We start from the raw sequence: 13739 nt of genomic DNA on the forward strand, positions 1-13739 counted from the left end.
TATCCAAGAAGGACATTTTCCCTCTTAAAACTAAATTCCTCCCTGAGCCCATTTAAGTACCATGCTTTGTGGTAATTATCTTGTGTCACTTAATATGATATAATATCTACTTATGCTTAATAGATATGCTTTAATTTCTAAGAAAACTGTGCCTGTTTTCACAAATGAAACTTGTCTGATGATTAAAATGTAATTTTCACTCAGGCAATAACACTTTTCAATACACAAAACCATAAATAGAGACATTGCTTCTATTTCAAGACAGTCTTTAAAGTGCGGAAAACCTCTACTGCTCTATGTCTTGACTGCAAATTGCTCTATATCACGGAAATCATCAAATGTTTTTCATCATTAGTGGAATATCATATAAAAAGCTACTTTTAAATAGTCAAATCAATATTACCAGGAAGCAATTCAACAGAGTTTCACATCATGGAAAATACACACTATTTAACGACTATATGCAAGACAATTTATGTAACTCCATTAACTGATATCAGAGTCCCATATCCTGGAAGCATCCAAACAAATTTATTTAAGGCTCTTAAAATGACTACTCTTTCCTGTATATTTATCAGTGAGAAGAACAAACCCCAAACTTCTCAAGGAAATCTTCAAAGAACAGTTCATGAAACACCAGAGAGATGCTCATTTCACTTGTTGCACCAAATTATCTTCATGTTTGGTAAAGAACGATCTGTTCAACTTCTCTGTGGTCTGATTTCTAACTTATAACATATGCAGTAACAAGTAAATATGCCTTTCTATTATTATTTAATTCATTTGACCATCATGCTAGACTCTGATGTAACATGGTCTTTAAGCACATTCCACGTACCTCAGCTCTGCAATTTATCTCAGCTCTAAAATACAGCCTCAGGGGAAAAGTTTTTTTTTTTTTTGTATTTTCTTCTACTTTTATATATATATATATGTGTATATATATATATATACACACCCTTAAATGGCATTTTTAAAGACCACTGAGGAAATCAGTTTAACTTAGCTTTCTCAAGGGTTTTTATTGTATAAGTGTTGTTGTTTCAGGTTCTCTGAAACTTTTCTCAAAAATCAAATTAACCTGAATGCTTAATGCTTTATGTCTCTAGAAATAAGTTTGCAAAGATGCATCTAATCTGCAAAACAATAAACACACAATCAAAAGCTGCATTGACAAGTCTGATCAAATAACATGCATGCAGCAGGACAGTTTTTCCGCAAACACCAAAATTATCTGCTTGCAATTTATGTTTTACTATTGCAATCTTTCTAATAAACTAATGCATTGTTCACTCACCCTCCATAATTTTTTTAATCTCTTCACTCTGGACAATTTGGATTTGTTCATCTCTGAAGCTTGCAGATCAAATATTTATCCTATGTGGCTGTAAATATTTCTACAACCAGTCGGGTGCCTAAAAGAGTAGAGTGATAGATATTCTTGAAAACAGAGTCACTCCCTGGCTTTTAATGCTGCTTCCAATAACCACACAGTTCACAGCTCAGCATAAAGTAACCAATAGCTGAACATGACATTAAAAAAAAAAAAAAAGAAAAAAACTCCTTTGAGATCATAGAGCAAGAAGGCTTGATCCATCCAATACTTGATTTAGGTCAGTGAAAAAAAAAAAAAGATTTTATTATGTCAGCCTTCCGACTTTAAGAAGACTTGCGAGCTGACAGCCATGGCACTTTAAAGAACTGTTATGATGAGTCTTTACAAAGGGATTTTTTAAATCCTATTAAAAAAAAAGAAAAAAAAAAAGCTATTTAAAATATATGGAAATCACATGATATTGCAAAACTGTCTGCAATATGCTGCAAGGTAATGATGATGAGAAATGCTTCATGTAGTGTTTTCTACTTTATTTTTGTGGTTTCCTAAGGATATGAGGTTTATATAATGATGTGAAAGTGTACATTTGTCATTCTTCAGAAATGGTTTTTAACAATTTCTTCCTTTTTCAAAACAAAACAAACAAAAAAACAACAAAACACCAACTATGTATGATAGAAGGTACAAAGATGCTAAGTTTTAAATTTCTCGAAAATCAATGGATGATTCAGGAGATTGTATTATCTCTTTTAAGGGAAAGGAAGCTGTGAGAGAATCCACAGCAAGTCCCAGCCATGGAAAAATTTGATCACAGTTCATGTTATCCACCCCACAGGCTGCTGAAAGGAGCCATTTGGTTTTATTTTTCATACATCTGGGATTCTTTCATTCCCTTTTATAATATTAGAAAATGGAAAAGAAAGCAGGAAGTGTGTGAAATATATCTCTGGTAAAACACAAAAATATAAATATATATTTTAAGTCCATTTGTGGAATGAGAAAATAACATTGTTTGACAAACTATGATTTCCTATGGGTTGTTACAGCTTCAAAGCTGACTTCCCCACCGGCTCATTGCTGTGGTGAGCAATGAACCATCGTTCCAGATGTGACTACGCAGAGGACACTTTTTTTTAAGTGTCACCTCTAATGGAAAGCCAGGTAGTGTAACAACCCAGGTGTCTGGAAGGAAGTCATACAATATAGATACTGTAAAAGGATTTTGCTTCTGAGAATCAGTATACACAGTGGCTTTCTCCACATGAGTAAAGGGGTCACCACCACTTTCCCATGTGATTTTTGTTACTTTTCTTATCACATTGTGCTTCCCTAGATATTCATCTTGATTTGTAGATCTTTATCTTGCTAGTATTGCTGAAATCTTATCTTCCCATCTTAAAATATCTTGTGGTGTGCTCTTGATCAAATTACACTTCATAGAAGGCCATGTTTGATGCAAAGCTGAGGCCATGTTTGATGCAGCTGAAGCTGCAAGCTTTTACTTGTGCAATGTCTGATTACTTACATTGTAGAGGAAAATCATAGAATCCTTATGGAGATGTGCATTGACCAGCAAATTCAGGACTTGACTCATGCTTTCTAGTGGTCATGAGAGCAAACCAAGAACAGTTCTGTGCAATTTTCAGAGGTGACAAACTGGCCCGAGGTATATATTTGATCATTTTGTTCTCAAATTTGAAGTCAAAGTCCTAACATATTATCATAAGGAGCATTCTCACTGATTTTAATGGAGGTAGAATCTGACCTGTTTAATAAAGAATAAAAGTGAGTCTAGTCTCTTTTTTATAGAAAAGAACTAATTACACTTCCTTAGATTTTCTATAAGCACCTCATTCCCCCTTAGTAATTTGATTCTGATTTTCTTTTTAAATTATTTAACAGTATTCTAAATTTTAAGTTTTCAGAACTAATTTTCAGGCATTCTGACAGGCACTCTTAATTTGCCTATTATTGAAAAGATAGGTAAGAATACTCCAAATTCCTTAGTGCTTATTGTTAGTTAAATTTGTTTGTGATTAGTTAGACCTAAGAAAACATCTAGAAACTCTTCTTGATGTTGTGTGGTATAAGCACTGAGGCAACAAGCACTTTCAGTTAAGCTAAATGAAGACAAGTGATGATATGGGAAAAAAAAAAACACGTACTAATTGCAGGTGAAGTTAAGGTGCAGTTGTATGACTTCTGCTTGTAGCTATGTCTCTGAACAAATCAGGACTGACAGCTCAATGCTAGCTAACATGTGGATGCACAGTAAGAGCTGGATCAGTATCAGTGCCTTTCTCTTCTTCCCTATCTTGCTTATGTACCACTAGACACCTGGAGCTGAAGTATCATATTAGACTCTAGTATGATATCAAAATAATATATACTTCAAATAAATTGAATAATTCCTTGAACTGATTCCTCTAAGATCTAGGAGAATTGGCCTTCTATTTCTTTGTCCTCAAAAGACTGACAGAAACTTCTGGTCTTTACATACCGTAATGAGTGAAATTGTTCAGGCATGCTTGGTGTGCCCAGGGCATATAAATAACATTGTATGTCCAGGCCAGGATCAAGCTAAATGTGACTCTACCTTGTGGTTATCTTCTTTGTGGTTTTAGTGTTATGGTTAGAAGACAGGAAAATAATTATTTCTGAATTAAATCAATTTCAGAATCATTCAAAATGCTTTCACCAATTTATGGTCTTCTCACATTGTAATCTGCTGAAAAGTGGCTTTCAGCACATCCTTACCACGATTTCAGGATAAAATCCTAATTCATAAATAAACTAGAGTATTTCACTCTCTACTCTCATTACTCTGACAGCTTTTCCCTAGATTTAAAAAGCCTGAAACCCACAAATATCAGACCACTGACATTTTCAAGGTATCTCCACAAAGGTGCGTGAACTGGAAAAGGTCAGAGTAGAGCCCAGATCTTGCTTACCACGTCACTCTCACTCCCCCCTCTCCTTTACATAAACTCTGACTTCAATATAAGCCTCCTTACAGCAAGTATAATGCATCAATCTCATTACTGTCCTTTCTTCATTAGAGAACTTTTCCTGCATGACTGTCACTTTGTAAAAAGCAGAGTCAGATGAAGAAAGGGAGAGAGAGAAGACAAACAGAGACCACGGGTACCAAAAAGTTACATTGGCCTTTTATAAAAAGACAACAGAACACTTCTGATATGAAAACTATGCCTCACTACAAATTCTTCTCAAATTCTCACAGATCTTTCTTCAGTATTAATTTTCTCCATTTGACTACCTTGGTGGGTTACACATTAATATACTCTTTGTGCTATTTAGGAATAATTGCTGCTTTGGGTTTTGCTGCTTTGCTTCCAGTAAGGTAAGATGCTGAGCTTTTACCCAGTAATTTAGTTAAACATAATGGAGTAAAATCATCCCAGAATATTTACTGCAACCTCAAATTCTCACCTCAGGTGTATTTACTGAGAGCTATAGCACTGCATGGGTGTTCCTGTAAGTATAATCAGGTTCCTACAACAGATCTCAAATTAACAGAAGAGGAAAAAGGTTTGATTGTACCAATCAATCACAGGATTATGAACCACCACTGTGGAAGGCAGTTAAAAAAGAAATCTGAAATGCAAGGAGTTATTGGGAAAGTCTTTACTTTCCAGTAAAGACTGAGAAATATTAGTAGGAAATCGCAAAGCACTGCTGACACCTCATTTAAGATACGGGGTACAATTTTGGTCACTCATATTCAATAGAAATTAAAACAAAATCGGAACAGATGAAAATAATGGCTGGAGGATGATTGAAGGAATGGAGAACCTGTCATATGAGAGAAACTACAGGAGGATAATTAATGTAAGGCTAAGAGGGGATATGACCGCCATCTATAAATACACTGGGGAACAAAGCAGGAATGGGGAAGAAGAACTATTTAAACCCAAGGTCAACAGTGACACAGGACAGATGTATATAAACAAGAAAGAACAAATGTAAGCTAAAATTCAGAAGATGGTTTCTAACCAAATAACTTTAGGGTACCTTCCTACTCAGAGTAGAAAGGAAAAATGTTACATGATTCTAAGACCATGGTTAGGTAGCTTATCAGTGTGACTGGACAACAGAGTGCCTGCAGTACGAGGGGAGAAAATTATCCAGAAATGCTGCTAATAATTCTAATAATTTTCTACTCCTCTAAGTAGCTGGCAAATATGAAGTTGTGGCAGCTGGTTCAGGAGAGTTTTCTAATGCAGTATGCCATTAGGAAAAAAAAAAAAAAAACCTACTAAATATTTATTTCTTCCACTGGGGAAAAATCTGGAAAGAAATGCTGGTGGCCAAGTGTATGGCAGAGTACTAACAGACTATCACAGCGCAAGCAAAATATCCACAAAATTTATTTCTAGCAAGCTCATGACCTCCCATGTTACACTCTCACCTGACAGAGAGATACCCTGGCTGCAGGGCTCTCTAGGAGAGGTGAGCACATTTCTTTACATACTGGACCTGATGCTCAGCTGTGCTGTGAGCATGAGCTATGACCCTCTGTTTCTCTGACAAGCTTACACTGCCCTATGAAGTGGCTTCAGACCTACTCTAATATTCGTTACCTACTTATGGAAGCCCATGGGTCCTTATGACACCAGAGTGTTACCTGCTCATCAGGTCACGCTCTGACCACATCCCTACTCTGGGCATCAATCAGAGCAGCCAAGTGCAAGTTCAGAGCTGCCCAATTTCAGGGCTGTACTAAAGGACAACACTGCTGAAACCTTACCTTCCTCCAAAATTAGACATTTCCTCACAAGCACACTAGAAGTCCATGAAACATTTAAACTGCAAAACAAATCTGAGTTTGAACCTTTGCTTTTAAAGTTAACTCAGCTCACTTTTCAGATGGTTGGCTCCAAAGTTCAAGGCATTCTTAGTTCACAGATGTGGCAAAGTTTGTCCGTTATCAAGCTGAAAGGTACCATTCCTAGCTCAGGGGTTATCATAATAATAACACTTTCATTTTAAGGCTTTCCATCAGCCTTTAAATCTTTTCCTGGATTCCTGACTGCTCAGGAAGGAGCAGCTACTTAGTTCTTTTGAAAATATCCCATCATTATTAACAAGAGGATTTTTGGGAACAACATGATTTCTCTGTCAGCTAACAAAATCAATATCTGCACAAGACCGTAGTGACACCAACAGTAGGAGATGCAGAATATTCCGACAAGCAAAGTAAAGTAACCATTAAAAACTGAAAAAAGCCTCAGAGAGGAAAAGATGGCAACCTGCAGTCCTGTTTCCTCATGAAGTTTGCATGGGTTAACAGAGCAGAATCACACGCTAACACCACTCAGAGAGCATGAACTGACTCTGGAAATTGGTACATTAACTAGAGCCACAGCCCAAACCAGAGAACAGAGAAGTGAGAAGCTGAAACTGTGGAGAAAACAGATTAATAATAATAATAATAATTCATTTATTTTTAAATAATGAATGATTGCAACAAGATAAGCATCTTCCAGACGTGAAAGGAGGGGAATCAAAACACCCATCATATTTTATGAAGAACCTGTAAAGGGTGAGACTTGGATATGCCTTAGTATAACTCAGCACTGTGACGAAAAGTGGTGCAAACACTCAATGCTACAGTGACAGAAAAATAATGGACTCAGCTCTTCCCAGAAAGAATTGTGGCTCATGGTCAGAATTCTGGAGAGAATTTTTTTTCCCACCTGGACATCCCCCTTTATCCCTCCAGCCTGAGAAGCTCAATGTTGTCCCCAAAGACAACAGCTTTTGGTCCAAACCCAGAAAACTGATTTGCTCTATCCTTCCCCTCTCACCAGGACAGATTGTCCTGTTTGTCACCAACAGCTCTGGTTTTATTGCATGCTTAGAAACAGGACTTTGCATAGCAACATACACTTCTTTGCAGCAGTGAGATGAACATGCCCATTGCCTACCCTTCTTATACTTGCTTTTTCCAAGTGGGATGGTGCCACATGAGCTACAAAGATGGCTGAACTCATATCCATGTTCACTTTACTTGAAAAATATTAAGAGACAAAACCAGGAGACACTTTTATTAATGTTACTACTTCATACATGAAGCATGCTGCAACGTGGTGCCTCCCTGGTTGTGTCAACACAACTCCTTATGGGGTCATGCTGTGACATGGCTCTGAAAATTCTTGTTTTTTACCACGTTATTTTCGAGGCAGCTCAGTTTGCTTCTCAGCACATTGATCTGGTTCACAGTATGGCTGTGTGGATGGTTATGTTGGCAGGCTGAGGAAAAGCAGCCCCCTTCACTGGCGTTACCCTCCAGCCCCTCATGCTGGGAGCCATGGCCAACTCCTGAACCTGCCCCCTGCTACCTGCAAACACCAACCATTGCCGAGTGAGAATCAGTGCTTTGCAGCAAAAAAACACTCAGGAGAAGCCACACTGCAGCAATGTGAAGATCATTACTGGGAGGAGACAATGCATATTTAATGGTCACTACTATTTGCATATATCTTAACTGAAATGAGTACTTCAGCCACAACCGTTCACTGTGCTAGAGAAATATGAAAGGGAAAAAAAAGTCCTTCCTCATGTATAAATGTGCACACAGGCAGGCACAGAGCCATTGCAAAAAAATGCAGGAGATGTGAAAGAGAAGCCTTGAAAGCAGCATGGGTGGAACAAAGTATTCCATGGCAGCCTGGCATCACTGCTATCTGTTGTGAAATAGCCTGTTTCTTACAGAATTTAAACTTTTTGCAAGCAGTGTCTTAATTAAACTCAGCTACACAGATTTTCTTCAGTATGAGGCATTTAATAAGGTCTCCTTCCCTGCGTTACATATGTTCTGCATTTCAGCTTATCTAAAAGCTCTTGAACTCAACAGGTTTGAGAGGAAAAAGCAATATTCTCACAACCCCACCAGTGTGCTTAGACGACAATATTCAATATACCCACTGCCTTCATGAGATTTAGTCCCAAGCATCAAAAGTTCATATTTAAGGTAAATAGTCACTAATTAGGTTTTTAGCTTTGTTTTCTAAATGAACCACCTGAAAACTTCCATTCTCATCCATGTGATCATTTTACAGCAATAGCTACTCCTGATTTGTGCCACTGGGTTCATTGAGGTGTTAGTCCCAGCTCCTTCACCACCAGCAGCAGCAGTGCTGTGACACTGTTGCATTCAGGACCCCAATGTCTTGAACTTCTGGACTGCAGAAAGGACCAGGAGGAGCTACAGAGACTGAGGACTCTGGGCCCTACCTCCTGCTTTGAGAGAGAGCTGGCTGAATTCTTCTTGCTTGGGAGCAAGAGATCTAGGAAAGCGAGCAGGAGAGACAAGTGGATGGACAGAAACACAAAAGAGGGCAGGTCTCAACTATCCTGAAACTACATGAAGAGGCCAAATTGAGTACATATTATCAAATGTGTATAAGCAACAAACCTGGGGCCTAGGGGGAGATGCACTTGCTGTCTGAGTTAACAGAGCTCTCTGGGCTCTCTGGGCATATTTCCAGGTACCCTTCACCTGGGGCTGCCCAGGTGAGCAGTAGTTTCCAGAACAAGGAGTTCCAGGGCTGTGCTTCACTGAGTGTTCATTGCTCAGTTGAGCCCAGGAATCAGGACACTGTATATCTGTTCTACGTATAACAAAATACAATGTATTACCTTCCACCTTGTTATAAGAAAGTTCTGGTTCTCTCAAATTAAAAATAAAATAAAATCTTACCGAGTAGAGAGGGAAACTATTCCTGTTGGAGATTTGTCAACTCTACTTTAGAGAACTCCACTGATGGAGACCTGATAACTGTCCTAGGCAATCTAGTTCAGCCTTTACAGCTAGAAAGCTAATTTTTCAATCTTGTTACTCTGTGTCATACCTACACAGGACTAGAGATAGTTTTTTCCTCTTTGCAATTACTCTTTAGATAAATAATAACTGTCACCATGTCCTTCTGAGGGAAGGCATTAAACAATACTCGGTTTTACACTTCATCAATTAATTTTCCATCCATGGTGTAAGATTCATTCTCAGACCTAATCATATGTTCTTATAAAGGCAGTTTCAATTTCTTTCCCTTATCGGGTATACGTAAAGATTTCTACATAGTATTTTATGGTATGCTGCTCTTTGTGGGAGTGTGTTTTGTCTTTCTACTTTATGTTGCTGTCTGACATTGATTGGTGATACAACATTGTGCCTTGCAGCTTTCAGCTTTTGTTTATATACCCATTGTAGACTTGGAATGTTAGGAACAGTAATGGTCTTCCAGTTCTGGTTTTACTTCTACCAGATTTGCTGAACCACCTGAAGTCAATTTGTCCCTGACCACGAGAGACAAAGATTTATAAAATGAAAGATGATCAACAAAATAAACTTAAAAAAGTTTATTTTGTTTAAAATAAAAAATAAAATAAAGTTTAAAAAAAGAAAATACACAACAATCTAGTTCCTACCTCTAATAAAATAACCTGTGCTTTAAATAATGACAAAAATAAATTATAAAAATACAGAAATATAAAGCAATTAGGACAAACATAGATGTAGTGACTTTGAGAGACACTAGACCTGAAGGCAGGAAACATTAGGTACAGCCAGAAGTTGTACAACCATCCCCTCTTGCTTAAAGAACAAACCCTACAAGGGAAATAGCAGCCCAGTCACTGTCTCTGTTCAAAGAGTTTTCATCTGAAGTCTCCAATAAGGTGACAAATTAATGTCAATCCAGAGGGCATTTTGTGTGATCCACCATTAGTTACGCAATCAACCCATTTCATGGCCATCTACTGCTAACACATTTTGATCATTATGAAGATGGATCATTCTGAGCTGCTAGTTAGAAGTAAAAAGTTCCTTACCCCACTCCCATAATCATCTAGACTCTGTTAGATGTAATTTCTGGCCAGGTCATAAGGCAGACTAAGGAGAGGGGCAGTCTGAAATATGGCCCCAAGTGCCTTAACTATTTTGGATATTAATTCTTTAAACCCTCTTATCATTCTAAAAATATTAGCTTTGCCACCAAAGATGGGACTCATTTAGCAAAACACAGACATCTGCCCTCTAGAGATCTCCATCTGAGCTAGTCACCCTGAACTCCTTTTGCAGTTGATAGCAAGTTAGTGGAGTATACCCTAAACCAGACATCTAAACCCAGTCAGAAGAGTCATGACCTGTGCCAGTCAAGAGTCATGACCAACAAGTGCTGGTATTGCTCTTTTGATTATAAATAAAGCCTGGGGTAACTAAATTAGATTTTCATCTGTCTTAGCCTGATTAAAACTAATTCTGCCTTCATGGGTCTCCTGAGCAATTTTTCACCTCTGATAAATTCAATGTGTTGTGAGCATCACATATTTTTTGCACTTAAGAAAACAGGATTTGTGTGTGCATCTGGATTCACGTGTGCATGTGAGATCAGGAGAAATGATAAATGTGCAAGGGGATGGATATAACAGATACTGATATTCCCCGGGGAAGTGCTTTTCCTTGTTCTGTTTGCTAGAAAAGCAGAGATGCTGGCAGGCTCCCTCTGTCACTAGACTTCTTAGCAGCTGCCCAATGACCAAGCTGGTAGTTGGTTAGGGCATTTATGGTACTCTCTAAATGTTTAATATTTCATTCCTCCCTTGAAGCATCTGGTGTAAGTCACTTCTGGAAACAGAACTCTGGACCAGATGGAACATTATTCTATGACATTTGGATCTGGTAATTCCTATGTTAATTTTTATGACAGTTTAGATGGGCATTGGTCACAGAGCCCAAACTGAGCCTCTTCTATCATAGGAAATAGACACCCATCTCCCTCTTCCCTTATGATTGAGAAGTTGTTTTTGTTTTTGTTTTTGTTTTAAATAAACGGAGATCTTCAGAACATAATACCTGGAAAGAAAGAAGGAGCATTGCACATTTCAGGAGTGAAGAGCTGGCTCCTACTGCTCCTTCAGACACACAGTGAAAAGGGGAATATTTTTCAGGGTTGTTATCTGCAGATTTGGCAGATGTCTTTTAAACTCTTTATGAACTTAAGTACTGAATGTTATGTACCAGTAAATGCAGTGTTTAGTAGTATTACAGTCAACATCGTACAGATGCCTGAAGGTTCCCTGATTAATCCCAGTTGCACTGGCTGGTACGCAGAGGGATACAGAAAAAGAAGACTATACTATAACATGCAATAAAGCTACATTTTTTTTGAAATGATCGGTAATTCTGAGCATAAAAAATCCCATGGTCCAATACAAATGATCATAGAGGGAACCAATTTTTGCTATGTTTCTGAAGATCAGGCTTCTTTCCATGTTGAGCTTATGAATAAAGCCATCCTAAACTATCAGGTATCACTGAAACTTCACTCTGCAATCCCAATCTGCTCTGAACTGCAGAAACACAGCCAGAAGGTTAGGCTTTGCCCCTGCTTAAGGACAGTTTGATTGAACATCAAGGTTGGCTATATACAATACCAGACAGAAAATTTTATAGCCACATCATTTTCTCTAATTAAACCTCCAGCTTCTATTTAGGTGTTTCTCAGTTATGCTGTTTTTTGCTTATACATCCTTACGATGCCAAGCTGTGAAAAATTGTACAGGTCATATAATCTTGTCATTGTTCAGTTCTTACATTAACATACTGATACTAAACAACATGAAATAAAAATATGTCATGACTGAAGTACAGTAGTTAGTTGTGAGTCCTTGCAGGCATTTTAGAGATTAGCAGTATAACTAATTATTAGTTCCTCTAAATATCTGGATCTGGCTAAAAAACATAATCATATAAAACTGAATCATTAGACTCTGGCAAACTGCCTCAGTTTCTGTTAGAACAGGCTGGTACAATTTGATAAATTGAATGATTTTTATTTTTTTTAATAACATAGGAAAGTAGATTATTTTCCCCTGTTAATTGTTATAAACTGAATAAAGCCAGAAAATGTCCAGTAGAAATATATTTGTTGTTTTGTCAGTTAAATTACTGCAAGATTCCCTGTTCTTGTACGGCCTTTTAAATTATATACAATGATGGCGCTCAGAGGTGGATAGGAAAATATATATTTCTTTTTCTGGCCTGTTTCTGTTCCCTTAAGTTGCAGTGATGGAATATCAAAGTGGTGACTGCCTATGAGTTTCGTAGGGTTGCACCTGTGGGGACATACTTGCCACTGATGGCATTTCCTGCATAGACATCCTCTGGGGTAGGTTTGGACCAGTGAGGCAATGCAGTGAGTGGAGAGGACACCAAGATGCATTGATATCAGTGATATCAGACATGAAGCTGTCCCTCCCATTGGAGGCTGCAGCACAGCAGAGCACTTTGGAGCAACCCGAGGCTAATGCCAGCCTCACATCTGACACATGCAGCCCAGAGAAGCTAAGCTTTAGGGGCAAAAGACTCCTGACATCTGTGTACACCTTAAGAAAGAGGAGTTCATTGCTCAGAGAGCTCAGGCAGAACATACCATCCTGCTGAAAGGGCTCTTTTTCAGCTCATCCCGCACATCTGTGTGGCCTCTCTTCTGGAAGAGGCATTTTCCAGAATTATTTTTCTGCCTTACAATAGAAACTGTTTGGCCTGAACACAGTCTTGTGAGAGTGCATCTGTGCAGGCAGTCCTGAGCAGGGGAATGGCATCCAAGAGACTATTAATCTCACAAATGTCACTTGTAGAATGTTTTTGGTGTTACCTGAATAGCAAAGTGTCTGATTTGCACTTAATTGAATATTTTGACTGCATTTTTCACACAAAGAATTAAAGTAGCAGGAGATATAGGCCTAGATCAATACCGTCTCATGCAGCAGGTTCAGAGTCTCCATAACAAGCCCCCAGATCAGTGATTCTAGCACTGAAAGTGTGCACCCATGTCAGGGGAAGGGACAGACAGTGCACACGCACACAGAGCCTGTATTTGGAAAAAATCAACATTCACGTGGAGGGCTATGGGAAGCTCAGTCCTAGGAGAGGAGGCTGAGAGAGGAGAAATTTATAAGAAGGGATAGGAAGGCAAGCCTGGAGCTGAAAGATACGGGATAAGAAAGATCCTCTTAGAGCACATCTGAGGAGATTGAAGGCCAGAGAAGAAAGAAAGAGTGAATCTCAAGGAAACAGTGATAAAGCAGCCTGGTGAGAAGGATATGAATAAATGGGCGTTGTGGGAGGGGGAGGCTGCTGAAAGACGAAGAGAGATGCCAAGAGGAAAGATACCTAGTACCTAGTCCTGACAAAGTGAGGACAGACAGAAGAAATGTTGTTATCTGGGACAGAGTAGCTCCCAAAATAGAACATAATCTTCTCCCTTACTTAGAGTAGGAAATGGTAATTCCTATCTATAGCTATCTTTTAAAAACTTCCACAGTTTTTCCTTCCACATCCCCCTTCCCCAGCTGCCTCCATCAAAACCTTCAACTG

The 13739-nt window shown here is 38.4% G+C and overlaps 1 protein-coding gene across 2 annotated transcripts in view; it reads right to left on the reverse strand.

The window, feature by feature from the left end:
- The window catches only part of DPP6 (dipeptidyl peptidase like 6), a 409630-nt gene that overhangs the window by 315513 nt on the left and 80378 nt on the right, over window positions 1–13739 (reverse strand). Inside the window, exon 1 of one of the 2 annotated variants that reach the window (XM_083826974.1) lies at window positions 1298–1363. The exons of the other annotated variant lie outside the window; for it this stretch is intronic. Coding sequence (XP_083683100.1) covers window positions 1298–1348 — 51 coding nt within the window. The 5' untranslated portion in view covers window positions 1349–1363. Of the gene's footprint in view, window positions 1–1297; window positions 1364–13739 lie in introns of those variants that run through there. 2 annotated transcript variants of the gene reach the window in all.

Source organism: Anser anser (assembly GCF_964211835.1).
Source record: "Anser anser genome assembly, chromosome: 2".
Lineage (NCBI taxonomy): Eukaryota > Metazoa > Chordata > Aves > Anseriformes > Anatidae > Anser > Anser anser.